Source organism: Carettochelys insculpta, chromosome 15 (genome assembly GCF_033958435.1).
Source record: "Carettochelys insculpta isolate YL-2023 chromosome 15, ASM3395843v1, whole genome shotgun sequence".
NCBI lineage: Eukaryota > Metazoa > Chordata > Testudines > Carettochelyidae > Carettochelys > Carettochelys insculpta.
In genome coordinates, this window is record NC_134151.1 from 38,861,244 (window position 1) to 38,875,347 (window position 14,104).

Genomic DNA, 14,104 nt, shown 5'->3' on the forward strand with positions numbered 1-14,104 from the left:
CGGGGGCATCGGGAAGTGGCCGGGGCTGGCGGCTCCGCGCCGGGGGCGTCGGGAAGGGGCCGGGGGCTGGCGGCTGCGCACCGGGGGCATCGGGAAGGGGCCGGGGGCTGGCGGCTCCGCGCCGGGGGCGTCGGGAAGGGGCCGGGGGGCTGGCGGCTGCGCGCCGGGGGCGTCGGGAAGGGGCCGGGGGCTGGCGGCTCCGCGCCGGGGGCGTCGAGAAGGGGCCGGGGGCTGGCGGCTGCACGCCGGGGGCGTCGGGAAGGGGCCGGGGGCTGGCGGCTCCGCGCCGGGGGCGTCGGGAAGGGGCCGGGGACTGGCAGCTGCGCGCCGGGGGCGTCGGGAAGGGGCCAGGGGCTGGCGGCTCCGCGCCGGGGGCGTCGGGAAGGGGCCGGGGGCTGGCGGCTCCGCGCCGGGGGCGTAGGGAAGGGGCCGGGGGCTGGCGGCTCCGCGCCGGGGGCGTAGGGAAGGGGCCGGGGGCTGGCGGCTCCGCGCCGGGGGCGTAGGGAAGGGGCCGGGGGCTGGCGGCTCCGCGCCGGGGGCGTTGGGAAGGGGCTGGGGGCTGGCGGGGCCGGGGCTGGCGGCTGCGCGCCGGGGGCGTCGGGAAGGGGCCGGGGGCTGGCGGCTGCGCGCCGGGGGCGTCGGGAAGGGGCCGGGGGCTGGCGGCTCCGCGCCGGGGGTGTCGGGAAGGGGCTGGGGGCTGGCGGCTGCGCGCCGGGGGCGTTGGGAAGGGGCCGGGGGCTGGCGGCTCCGCGCCGGGGGCGTAGGGAAGGGGCTGGGGGCTGGCGGCTCCGTGCCGGGGCTGGCGCCTGGAGCCAGGCGTGCTGGAGGTGCGCCTGTCCCTGATCCTGGGCCTCGGCTCTGCAGGTCTCGCGGAAGCTCCCCATCATCGTGGTGGATCGGAACGACAACCCACCCATTTTCCAGGCCCAGCCCTACAGCGTCAGCGTCCCGGAGGTGAGCGCCCTGCCAGGCTGCCCCCACACTCCCCCTGCGGCCCTGCGGCGGGGCTCCGCTGCCCCCCTGCAAGGACCCAGCGTGGGGGGGGCGGGCTGAGAAACGCGGCCCGGGAGAGCGCCGTGTGCCTGGCCGCAGCACCCCGCCCCGCCCCGCCCCGCCCCACCGGAGCCTCCCCCGGCCGCGCCCCTTCGCTGCGTCGCCCGCGGGAGCGCTGCTCCCGGGCGCAGGGGTGGCACTGGCCCCGGGCCCGTCTCATCACAGCGTCTCCCTGCCCCCAGGGAGCAGCCGGTGTCCCCAGCTCCGTTGGGTCTGCCCCGCAGTCCCGCGCTGCCCCGGAAGCCGAGGGAGGGCTGAAGCTGGGCCTGAAGCGTCTGACGGGCTCCTAGCAGCCGGGCCAGGCCTGCGCCGGGGCAGGCAGGCGGGGGGACAGGAGGGCCAGGGCGGCGTAAGGCCTCGTGAGTGACTGGAGCTCCCTGGTAGGGGCAGCTACCAGGGGGTTCCATGGGGGAGTTTCGGGGGCCTAGTTCTCTAAAGTAAAGTAAACTCAACTCCCAACTTCCTGAGGCAAATCACCCCCGGCAAGAGTCCAGCTCTCTGTCGCAGGCGACGCAGGCAGGAGCCCAGCACCGGGGGGGCTCTCCTGTGTGTTGCCCCCACGCAGCATATATGGGCCCAGTCAACCCCCAAGTTGCAGGTTCCTGCAGCCCCCGCGTAGCTCACATTTCCGCGCTAGTCGGGGGCAGCTTGCAGGAGCCGGGAACCTGACCAGCCCACCTGGCTGCCAGGGTGGCGGCGAGCTGGGAAGCAGAGGGCAGACTTGCGGCGCCCAGGAACCTGCCAGCTCGCGACTGGTCAGTTTCCTGGGTCCTGCCAGCGCAGGGGGGCCAGGAGCCATGAGCTGCTCAGTTTCCCGGGTCCCACAAGCAAAGAGGGGAGGGGAACCAAGCGGCTGGGGGTTGGGCTGGGACCCCAGCCATGTCCCAGCCATGGGGTGGCAGGGGACCCTTGCCCCTGTTCGGGGACTCCTGAGCTGGCTCTGCTTCCAGCCCTGGGACTGCAGGTTTCTCTGCCCCCCACATGGCACTGCTCCCCCCTTACGTAAACATGAGAGATACACGTTCTGCATGCACCTGTCTCGGGGGATTACTGGACCGGCCTTTGGACGGGTGGCCTGTGTGTGCATTCGATGCCAGCAGCTCCTGGCCCTCAGAGATTGAGTGCGCGCATTGGAGGCCAGGGTGGCTGAACTGGTGGAGCTGAGGGAGGTAGAGCGGTACGCAGATGAGGTTTCCAGGACCCTCTAGAACTGTCCCCCCTCCAGTCAGACAGCCCCTGTGCTGCTGAGGAGGGTGAAAATGCCAGGGAAGGAGAACAGTCAATGCAAGCAGAGGGGAAACCACCCGGTAGTTGGGACCTTCCTTCCAGATGATGGTGTGGCACCCCTGGCCCCGAGGGAACTCCAGTCATTTGGCAAAGGCAGGTGTTAGTCACGGGGGTTTCGGTCATTGGAAAGGCAGACAGCTGGGTTTGTGATGACTGGGAGAACCCCATGGTGACTTGCCTGCCTGGTGTGAAGGTTGCGTCTCTCTCGAGACCTCTAGATAGACTTGTGTGTAGTGCTGGGGAGGAGCTGGTGGTCGTGGTACAAGTAGGTACCAGTGACACAGGGAGGGTAGGAGAGAGGCTCTGGAGGCCACATTCAGGCTGCTAGGAGAGAGATTGAAATCTAGGATCTCTCTGGTAGCAGTCCCTGAAATGCGTCCGGTTCCACGCACAGGGCCAGGCAGGCAGAACTTCAGAGGCTCAATGCCTGGCTGAGACGATGGTGTGGGGAGGAGGGGTTAGATTCATTGGGAACTGGGGAAGCTTTTGGGAAAGGGAGGAAGGACGAGCTCCACCTGAGCCCCACTGGAACCAGGCTGCTGGCACTTAACAACACAAAGGTCGTAGAGCAGCTTTTAAACGAAGGTCTGGGGGAGAGCTGGTGGGTGCACAGGAGCACCTGGATCGGACAGAGACAGCTCTGAGGGGAGGGCCTAATAATGGGGATTCTCTATGTTCTAGTAAGGAGGAGAGGGTGGAAGAGGATAAAAGGTGGGTCAGATCAGAGGGGAGACAATCAAACGGAAGGGGAACGTAACACGTCAGCACAGATAAATCGTGACACGTTCGTAAGGTGCTTCTGCACGAATGCTAGAAGTCTAAATAGTAAGATGGGTGAACTAGGGAGCCTCCTATTGAAGGAGGATATTGATATAATCGACATCACAGAAACTTGGTGGAATGAGGACAATCAATGGGGCACAGTGTAATAGGACGGGGTTTAGGGGCACAGCTGGAGAACTCAGTCCAGGGTAACTTGGCTTAACACCAGGCTACTCACAGCCCCAGGCTGGGATTTCCTTCTCCTTAAGGCAAATCCAACCAGCCACCACAGCACCTCTGCCAGCCCCACGGGGCAGCCGGAAGCCACACGAGCAAACCCACAGACTGCCCAGCTGCTGCACCAGCCCAGCCCGACAGCCCCCAAATTCAGGTGAGAGGCTCTTAAGCCTGTTTCACCCAAAACCACACAGATTCTTCCAGACCCCAAAGGGCCCAGCCCCAGACCCTGGTCAACGTATACTTGGATCTTACCCAAACAACACGCTCACCAGTAGACCTAATATCTAAAGATTCATTAATACAACAGAAAGACCTGGGCTAGAGAGGAGAACTGGTAATGCCGTACTTCACCTCCATCAGTCACAGCTGCTGATGTAGCCAGCGGTGTTACTTGCTGATTTTTGAAAGTCCCTGAAGGTGCGTTTCAGGTCGCAGAGATTCAGGTCTCAAAGCATTGTAGATCTGGCTTGGGGCAGGAGGCTGGACTGGGTCATCTCTTGAGGTCCCTTCCAGCTCTGTGATTCTATGATTCTTTGCTGGCACATGACCTTGGAGACCAAAAGACAAAGGATCCAAGGTGGACACTGCTCAGTCCACACCATTGTTCTCTCTTGTGTTGTCTCTTTAGTGTTCTCAGACAAAGCCCTTTCTCCTTCCCGTGAGCGGCCGCCCCCACCTGGCTCCGGTGGGCTGTTGTGGCAAACGGCCATTGGGTGACTCCCAGCAGACAGGCTCACGTTTCGGAGCTGGGCCTGTTCCTTTGTCTCAGCCCAGGTCTCCTGACCAGCGGGCTGCATCCATTGACGTGTCCCAAGCGTCTGAAATGTGGATTCAGCATCTGAGTCCATTGTGGCTGGAGTGGCAATCACACCTCCCCTTGCGAAGCTCGGCACTGCAGCCTTGCTAACACACCTGCAGAGCTAAAACTTTACCTGCGCGCATGACGCAGACGCGCGAGCAGCATCCGTAGCTTCAGGGCGGCACCAGCTTTCAGGAGACACCTCCCACGGCCCCCACGCAATATCTGGGGCCAAGAGATGCACTGGGCACATAACATGGCTTCGAGGCCCAATATAAGAACCCAGTCACGTGACGCACAGGGTCCGCGCATAGCGGGAGGGCAGACTAGGTCGTGCTGCTGGGAGAGTGGAACGAAACGTGAAAGATAATGTAAAATCAAAGGCAGTAAAAATCTTAAATGTGCTAAACTGTTCCCCAGGATCTCTGCGGAGAGTAACTCCGAGCTCTTCTGATAAAAATATAGCAGTAGGGATGTATTATTGACCACCTGACCAGGATGGGGATAGTGACTGTGAAATGCGAAGGGAGATCAGAGAGGCTATCAACATAAAACCTCCATACTAACGGGGGATTTCCGCTCTCCCCGTACCGACTGGGCACGCGTCACCTCGGGACAGGATGCGGAGATAAAATTTCTTGATTCCTTAAATGATGCTTCTTGGAGCAGCTGGTTCTGGAGCCCACAAGCGAAGAGGCAACTCTTGATTTAGTCCTAAGTGGAGCACAGGCTGTGAGCCAAGGGGTGACTGTAACTGGACCTCTTGGAACTAGTGACCATAATGTAATAAAATGTAACCTCCCTGTGGTGGGAAGAACATTTCAGCAGCCCAGCCCAGTGGCACTTTTTTCAGAAAGGGGAACCACACAAAAATGAGGGAGTTAGTGAAACAGAACTGAAAAGGTTCAGTGCCAAAGGTAAAATCCCTGCAAGCTGGCCGGAAACTTTTCAAAGACACCATGACGAAGGCCCAACTTCAATGTATACCCCAAATTAAAAACCACAGTCAGAGTCCCGAAAAAGTGCCACCGTGGCTTAACAACCAGGTCAAAGAAGCAGTGAGATTACAAAGGCTTTGTTTTAAAAGTGGGGGGTTGGATCCCAGTGAGGAAAACAGAAAGGAGCATTAAACTCTAGCACGCGTAAAAACAGACCAAGAAGAGCCGAAAAGGAGTTTGAAGAACAGCTAGCCAAAAACTCAAGGAGTAAGAGCAAAATGTTTTTGAAGACACCGGCTAAACAACCAGTGGGGGACTGTGCTGCTCGGGGGGCGCTCAAAGACGACAAGGCCATTGCAGAGAAAGGAAGTGAATGCTTGGAATCAGAGTGGCCATGCTAGGGGTGATAGGACAGGGCTTCTGGGCACAGCTGGGGAAATCAGTCCAGGGGATCTTTACTTAAAGTCTTGGCAAAGTGCTGGCTGAAGTCAAGTTTCGGGTTACGTCCAAGCCATTGGCAGGCCCTCGCTCACTCGGCTGCGAGTCGGGTCCAGAGCAGTGGAGAAGCTGAGGCAGGAGAGAGGGGAAGTGGAGATGGTCCAGGCCTGCCTCTCCCGCCCGCCATGTGGAGGGAATTCCAGGCACATGCTGGAGCTTGGAGTCACACGAGTGTGTACACTTGTGCCCAGTCACCGCAGCAGCGGTTCCTCGTGTTCCAGTGGGACCGTTCCCCGGCAAGGGCCCATGGCCCATGGTAACTGAGTGTTTACTGATGAGCGCTTCCCCGTGCGTGTCCCTCCCCAGCATGCTGGCTAAGCCCTTTGTGGCCCTTACCCCAGGCTCAAACATTTGCAATCGGGTGCAGAGCCAGTACTCAGCACCCCGGCTACACGGCGTGTGGGGGGGACGCGCCTCTTCAGACGCCCGCCGCCCCACGGGCAGGGCCAGGTTTCTTGCAGCCCTAGAACCGGGGTTGCCACAGTCATCTGCACAGTACCACTTTCATCAGCTAACGTGCCTCGGCGTCCCCCCCGCACGCCAGCCCCTTTGGGGCTCAACACCCTGGCCCCGCAGGCAGTGCCTCCGGCTCCAGGGAGGGACCCCACTCTGCCCTTGGGGGGCCATGCAGGGGCTGCTCTGGGCAGGGCCCACGGGATGCCCCGGGCTTGTCAGCTGACTTCCCGGCTGCCCGGTGCTGCCCTGGCACGTCCCAGGCCAGGCTGACGCTTGCGCTGTGTTCCAGACCTGTCCCATAGGCAGCTCCATCTACACAGTGCTGGCCAAGGACGCCGACGAGGGCAACGCCTCCCGGGTGCAATATGAGATCACCTCGGTGAGTGGTGCGCAGCGGGCGCGGGCGGAGCCGGGGCCGGTTGTGCTGCCCGGGGCCCGCCTGGCTGGTGGCTGAGAGCTCACCGGGCGTGGGCCTGAGGGGGCGCCCAGGCTCCTGGACCCGGCAGGGGTCCCCCGAGAGCTGGAGTGCGAGCCCCCGGCCCCGGGCTGAGGACAATGGCAGCTCTGGCGGGGAGGGAGGGCACGGGGGCGGGGGCCCTGCTTGTGGTGCCCGGTGTGGGGCGGGTGCCCAGGATCCCGGCCTTGGGGAGGACTGAGGCTCTGGCCCTGAGTGTGGGGGGTGCTGCCCCCCGGGTGTGACCAGCCTTGCTCCTGTCTCTAGCCCTGCAGGGGGCCTGGCACCCCCGCCCCACACGCAGCCCAGTCCTGCCAGCCCCAAGCTGCTCCTGCCAACGCCTCCCCAGCGGGCACGGCCAGCACCACTGGCAGCCACTAGAGAGCAGCACCGCGCCACCCTGGCTCCCAGCCGCCTCCCCATGCCCCCCACTCGGGGCTGGGGGACGCTGACGGGCAGCTGCTGCTTGAGGGCAGGTGGCCTGGGGGAGGGCACAAGTGGGGCATGGGGGGGCAGCTGTCTGGGGGTTCTGGGCTATGGCAGGCACAGGGGGACAGGGCTGGGGGGCCCATGGCTGGAGGTGGGGCTGGGGGGCTGGGGGGGAAGGGTCCCGTGGCTGGAGGGACTGGGGGGCCCATGGCTGGAGGTGGGGCTGTGGGGAAGGGCCCTGTGGCTGGAGGGACTGGGGGGCCCATGGCTGGAGGTGGGGCTGTGGGGAAGGGCCCCGTGGCTGGAGGGGCTGGGGGGGCCCATGGCTGGAGGCGGGTCTGGGGGGCTGTGAGGAAGGGCCCCGTGGCTGGAGGGGCTGGGGGGGCCCATGGCTGGAGGTGGGTCTGGGGGGCTGTGAGGAAGGGCCCCGTGGCTGGAAGGGCTGGGGGGGCCCATGGCTGGAGGTGAGTCTGGGGGGAAGGGCCCTGTGGCTGGAGGGGCTGGGGGGCCCATGGCTGGAGGTGGGTCTGGGGGGCTGTGAGGAAGGGCCCCGTGGCTGGAGGTGCTGGGGGGCCCATGGCTGGAGGTGGGGCTGTGGGGAAGGGCCCTGTGGCTGGAGGGGCTGGGGGGCCCATGGCTGGAGGTGGGGCTGTGGGGAAGGGCCCCATGGCTGGAGGGACTGGGGGGCCCATGGCTGGAGGTGGGGCTGTGGGGAAGGGCCCTGTGGCTGGAGGGACTGGGGGGCCCATGGCTGGAGGTGGGGCTGTGAGGAAGGGCCCCGTGGCTGGAGGGGCTGGGGGGGCCCATGGCTGGAGGTGGGTCTGGGGGGCTGTGAGGAAGGGCCCCGTGGCTGGAAGGGCTGGGGGGGCCCATGGCTGGAGGTGGGTCTGGGGGGAAGGGCCCTGTGGCTGGAGGGGCTGGGGGGCCCATGGCTGGAGGTGGGTCTGGGGGGCTGTGAGGAAGGGCCCCGTGGCTGGAGGTGCTGGGGGGCCCATGGCTGGAGGTGGGGCTGGGGGGAAGGGCCCCGTGGCTGGAGGGGCTGGGGGGCCCATGGCTGGAGGTGGGGCTGTGGGGAAGGGCCCCGTGGCTGGAGGGACTGGGGGGCCCATGGCTGGAGGTGGGGCTGTGGGGCTGTGAGGAAGGGCCCCGTGGCTGGAGGTGCTGGGGGGCCCATGGCTGGAGGTGGGGCTGGGGGGAAGGGCCCCGTGGCTGGAGGGGCTGGGGGGCCCATGGCTGGAGGTGGGGCTGTGGGGAAGGGCCCCGTGGCTGGAGGGGCTGGGGGGCAGAGCACCCACTGAGGAGCTGTGCTGCACCCTGGAAAGTGCCAGTGGGGGGCAGGTGGCCCTTCCCCCCAGGCAGGGCAGGTGGGTGCCACTCACCACCTGGCAGGGGCTGCTGGCAGGGCTTGGGGGGGCCAGGCAGCAGCTGAGAACAGCACGGGCATGGGGGCCTGGCCAGCTGCTCCTGGGGGCCCTCCCCGTGGCCACGCCAGGGCCTGGGGCTCTTGGGGGGCAGGGAGCTACTCCCCCGCCAGGCGCCTGATCCCCGTCCCTCCCTGGCGAGCCGCGGGGGCGCTGTGCGGGGGCTGGGGCTGGGGCTGGCGCTGGGGCTGCCCCCCAGGGCTCACGGCCCCTCTCCCGCAGGTGACCCCTACTGAGGCCTTTGCCCAGCGGCTGTTCTACCTGCTGCAGAATGGGACCGTGGTGCTGAACGGCTCCCTCAGCTACAACAACCGGAGCACCTCGTACCAGCTGCGGCTCAGCGCCACGGTGCGCTCGCGGCTGGGGGCGGGAGCTGACAGGTGGTAGGGGGCTGGAGGAGGGTGCTGTGTGGTGCCATGGGGCAGGAGGTGCCTGGTGGCAGTGGGGGGCATTGGGGGAGCGCACTGACGGGGTGCCCGGTGGCAGGGGGGCAGGGGGCTGGCTGGAGGGCACAGGGGCGCCCGGCAGCAGTCGGGGGCACTGGGGGAGCGCACTGACGGGGTGCCCGGTGGCAGGGGGGCGGGGGGCTGGCTGGAGGGCACGGGGGATGCCCGGCGGCAGTCGGGGGCACTGGGGGAGCGCACTGACGGGGTGCCCGGTGGCAGGGGGGCGGGGGGCTGGCTGGAGGGCACGGGGGATGCCCGGCGGCAGTCGGGGGCACTGGGGGAGCGCACTGACGGGGTGCCCGGTGGCAGGGGGGCGGGGGGCTGGCTGGAGGGCACGGGGGATGCCCGGCGGCAGTCGGGGGCACTGGGGGAGCGCACTGACGGGGTGCCCGGTGGCAGGGGGGCAGGGGGCTGGCTGGAGGGCACGGGGGACGCCCGGCGGCAGTCGGGGGCACTGGGGGAGCGCACTGACGGGGTGCCCGGTGGCAGGGGGGCAGGGGGCTGGCTGGAGGGCACGGGGGCGCCCAGTGGCAGTCGGGGGCACTGGGGGAGCGCACTGACGGGGTGCCCGGTGGCAGGGGGGCGGGGGGCTGGCTGGAGGGCACGGGGGCGCCCGGCGGCAGTCGGGGGCACTGGGGGAGCACACTGACGGGGTGCCCGGTGGCAGGGGGGCGGGGGGCTGGCTGGAGGGCACGGGGGACGCCCGGCGGCAGTCGGGGGCACTGGGGGAGCGCACTGACGGGGTGCCCAGTGGCAGGGGGGCGGGGGGCTGGCTGGAGGGCACGGGGGACGCCCGGCGGCAGTCGGGGGCACTGGGGGAGCGCACTGACGGGGTGCCCGGTGGCAGGGGGGCGGGGGGCTGACTGGAGGGCACAGGGGCGCCCGGCAGCAGTCGGGGGCACTGGGGGAGCGCACTGACGGGGTGCCCGGTGGCAGGGGGGCGGGGGGCTGGCTGGAGGGCACGGGGGACGCCCGGCGGCAGTCGGGGGCACTGGGGGAGTGCACTGACGGGGTGCCCGGTGGCAGGGGGGCGGGGGGTTGGCTGGAGGGCACGGGGGCGCCCGGCAGCAGGGGGTGGCTGCTGGCACTGGGATCTCAGGGGTCTCTGCTCCCCAGGACGGTGGGGGCTTGCTGCACAACGAGATCGTCTACCAGAGCTCGGCCGCGTACCTGTCAGTCGACGTGGAGGATAAGCCCGACCTGGCCCCGCAGTTCCTCAACGAGCCCTACGTGGCATCGGTGCCCGAGAACTGCCCGCTGGTAAGGGCACCGCCCGCCCAGTGCCCTCCCTCCCGCCAGAGCCTGGGGCGTGACATCACGGCCTCTTGCCCTGGAGCAGGCCGGGATCCCCCGGCTGGAAGTGGGTGCGCCAGAGATCTGGGGGTCTGCCCTGGATGGGCAGGGGTCAGCTGCTCCCCTCTGCCCCAGCCTGGCCCTGCCCACAGAGACCACAGCTCCCGGCATGCCTTGGGCAGGGCCAGGCCGGGGATGGGCCCTGGTTCTTCAGCCAGTCTCTGTCCCATCTCGCTCGGGGCTCAGGAGCCTGGGGACTCTTGGGGCGCTCCTGCTGGGCTGGACCCCCAGACACCCCATTCGATGCGCTGGGACCCCTTCCCCCAGGCTGTGCTTGGGAGGGGGCTGGGCTGTGGGGGGCAAAGGAGGGGGTGGAGACCTCCAGCTGGGTGACGGTCCAGGCCCCCATCAGCTCCTCATTCCAGGGGACCTCAGTGCTGACTGTGTCTGCCATCGACAGAGACAAGGGTGTGAACTACGCCATCAACTACAGCCTCATCAGTGAGTGAGGGGGCCCGGGACTTCCTGCAGCTCCCTCTGGGGGCTCCCCCCACTCGGAGCAGGGGGCTGGTGCGAGTGGGGCTTTGGGGTGCACGGGGAGCTGGGGACAGAGGAGGGGGCTGGGCAGTTCCCAGAGGCTGAGTTGGTGGATGGGGGAAGGGGGCAGTTACCCAGAGGCTCGGTGGGAGGAGTGCGGGGGTTGGGGAGGCTGGGCAGTTACCCAGAGGCCGAGTCTTGGGGGCAGGTGGTCTCCGGGCCAGGGCAGGGGGCTCCCGAGCTGGAGGGAACTCCGTGGGGCTGGGCCTGGTCTCCTGACATCAGCTGCACTCAGAGACCAGGGCCCCGGGGGTGGAAAACCAGCCCCCACACCAGTGTCCCAGCCTGGGCCGGGGCGGTGGGAGGCCTGGAGGCACTGCCTGGGCCCGGGTCCCCACTCTGGGCCTTGCCGCCCAGCGCAGGCGTGCAGCGTCCCATCCTAGGTCACAGCCCCGGGGAGGGAGCGCCGCCCGCCCCTGCGACGGGCCAGGATCAGGGCTGCGGGGCGAGGGCGGACACGGCCGATGTCTCCCCGAGGACGGACCTCGGGGCCACGTTTCCCAAGGGGCTGTGGGCAGTCCCAGACAACGATGCCCCCCAGCGCTCTCCTGCCAGCCCTTCCCCGTGCCCCAGCTAGCAGGGGCAGCAGGCTCCTCACCCTTGTCCCCAGGTGCCAGCAGCCTGTTTGCCATCAACCTCACCACGGGCACCATCACCGTGCACAGTGCCCTGGACAGAGAGCAGCTGCCCAGCGAGGAGGTCTTGCTGGAGGTGCTGGTGAGTAGGAAGCTGCCCTGCGAGCCCTGGGCCCCCCATCCATTCTCCCCCATCCCCCTCCAGTGCCCCGGGCCCCCCATGCAGAACCAGTGACTCTCAGGCCTGGAAGGAATCTCCAGAGGTCATCCAGTCCAGCCCCAGCACTCAGGGCAGGAGCAGACGCCATTCTAGCCCAGCCCCGACAGGTGTGTCTGACCTGCTCTTCACATCTCCAGCGATGGAGATTCCACACCCTCCCCAGGCAATTTCTTCCACTGTTTGACCACCCTGGCAATTAGGAAGATTTTCCTAGTCCAGCCTAAACCTCCCTCCTTGTAATTTAAGCTCGTTGCTCCTTGTCCTACCCTTGGAGGTTAAGGGTCATTTTTTTCTCTTCCTCCTTGTAATAACCTTTCAGGTAGTGTACTTGAAAACTGCTGTCGTGTACCGGCTCATTCTCTTTTCCAGACTGAACAAATCCAGTTCTTGCAACCTTCCCTCACCGGCCGTATTTCTCTAGACCTTTAATAATTTTTACGGACTTCTCTGGACCTTCTCCGTGGTGTCCACATCTTCCCTGAATTGTGGTGCCGAGAACCGGACCCAATGCTCCCGTTGAGGCCTAATGAGCGTGGAGCAGAGCGGAAGAACGACTTCCCAGGTCTTGCTCTCAACACGCCTGTTAATGCATCCCAGAATCACTTTTGCTTTTTTTTTTTTTTTTTCAAAAGTGTCACACTGTTGAACTCATATTTAGCTCGTGCTCCACTGTGACCCCCAGGCCCCTCTCTGAACTGCTCCTTCTTAGGGAGTCACTTTACTTTCGGTACACGTGAAACTGATTGGTCCTCCCTAAGTGGAGTGCTTTGCATTTATCATAGAATCAGAGAATCCCAGGGCTGGAAGGGACCTCAGGAGGTCATTGAGTCCAGCCCCCTGCTTCAAGCAGCATCAACCCCAACTAAGTCATCCCAGCCAGGACCTTGTCAAGCCGGGAGTTAAAAACCTCTAGGGATGGAGAATCCACCACCTCTCCAGGCAACACATTCCAGTGCTTCACCACCCGCCTGGGGAAAGAGTTTTTCCTAATATCCAACCTACACCTCTCCCTCTGTAACTTCAGACCATTGCTCCTTGTTCTGCCATCTGACACCACTGAGAAGAGCTTCTCACCCTCCTCTTTAGAGCTCCCCTTCAGGAAGTTGAAGGCTGCTATTAAATCACCCCTCAGTCTTCTCTTCTGTAAACTAAACAAGCCCAAATCCCTCAGCCTCTCCTCATAGGTCTTGTGCTCCAGCCCCTTAATCATTTTTGTTGCCCTCTGCTGAACCTGCTCCAGCAAATCCACATCCTTTTTATACTGGGGGGCCCAAAACTGGACACAATATTCCAGATATGGCCTCACCAGTGCTGAATAGAGGGGAACAACCACTTCTCTAGATCTGCTCCAAATGCTCCTCCTAATGCACCCCAGTGTGCCGTTAGCCTTCTTGGCTACAAGGGCCCACTGTTTACTCATATCCAGCCTTTCATTCACCATAACCCCTAGTTCCCTTTCCATTGTACTGCTGCTGAGCCAGTCGGTCCCCAGCCTGTAACAGTGCTTGGGATTCTTCCGCCCCAGGTGCAGGACTCTGCACTTGTCCTTGTTGAACCTCATCAGATTTCTTTTGGCCCAGTCCTCCCATTTATCCAGGTCCCTCTGGATTCTCTCTCTACCCTCCAATGTGTCTACCTCTCCCCCTAGCTTTGTGTCATCCGCAGACTCGCTGAGGGTGTGTGATGGGGTTCTGGGTTCCCTCAAGCTCTGCACCCCGGCCGTAGGCAGGAGAGTCTCTCACTTAGCAGGAGAACAGCGGGTTTATTAGCCGACAGGACACAGCATCGTACAGAGGAGTCAGTGCAGCAGGCAGAGACAGCCAGTCCCATCCATGTTGGGGAGAGGAGGCCCCGAGGGGCCCCCAGAGCTGGGGCCTTGCCCCCTCCTTTGTCTTTCTCTCCCTCAGCCCAGACTAACTGCTTCCAACTCCCAGTTCCAATTCAAACCCCTCAGGCTCCACCTCCTCCTTTGTCTGCAGTACAAAGGTGTTACCTGGTCGTCAAGGTTACCCTCAGCAGGAGCCCCACACCCTCTGTGAGCCACTCACACACACACACAGGTATCCCCCACTCCATCACAGGGTGCAACCCAGTCCCTCGTCTAGGTCGTTAATAAAGATGTTGAACAACACCGACCCCAGAACCGAGCCTTGTGGCGCTCTGCTTGAAACTGACCACCATTCAGATATTGAGCCACTGACCACTACCCGTTGGGCCCAACCATCAAGCCAGCTTTCTATCCATCTTATAGTCCAAGGATCCAATCCATGTTGTGGGAGACCGTATCAAAAGCCTTGCTGAAGTCAAGGTATAGCACATCCACTGACTTCCCCATGTCCACGGAGCCTGTTACCTCATCATAGAAATTAATTAGAGTGGTGAGGCAGGACTTGCCTTTGGTGAATCCATGTTGGCTACTTTTGATCACTTTCCCCGCCTCCAAGTGCTCCAAAATGGATTCCTTGAGGATCCCCTGCATCATTTTCCCAGGGATTGAGGTAAGGCTGACCAGTCTACACTTCCCTGGATTGTCCTTCTTTCCTTATTTAAAGATGAACACTGCGTTTCCCTTTTTCCACTCATCTGGGATCTCACCCCATCTCCAAGAGTCTTCAAAGATAATGGCCAAAGGCTCG

The 14,104-nt window shown here is 64.3% G+C and overlaps 1 protein-coding gene across 1 annotated transcript in view; it reads left to right on the plus strand.

Annotated features, from left to right (window-relative positions):
* Nucleotides 1-14,104, plus strand: part of CDHR2 (cadherin related family member 2) — a 67,842-nt gene that overhangs the window by 8,621 nt on the left and 45,117 nt on the right. Inside the window, exons 6-11 of the mRNA XM_075009543.1 lie at nt 865-954; nt 6,323-6,412; nt 8,560-8,685; nt 9,900-10,043; nt 10,502-10,577; nt 11,284-11,390. Coding sequence (XP_074865644.1) covers nt 865-954; nt 6,323-6,412; nt 8,560-8,685; nt 9,900-10,043; nt 10,502-10,577; nt 11,284-11,390 — 633 coding nt within the window. The remainder of the gene's footprint in view (nt 1-864; nt 955-6,322; nt 6,413-8,559; nt 8,686-9,899; nt 10,044-10,501; nt 10,578-11,283; nt 11,391-14,104) is intronic.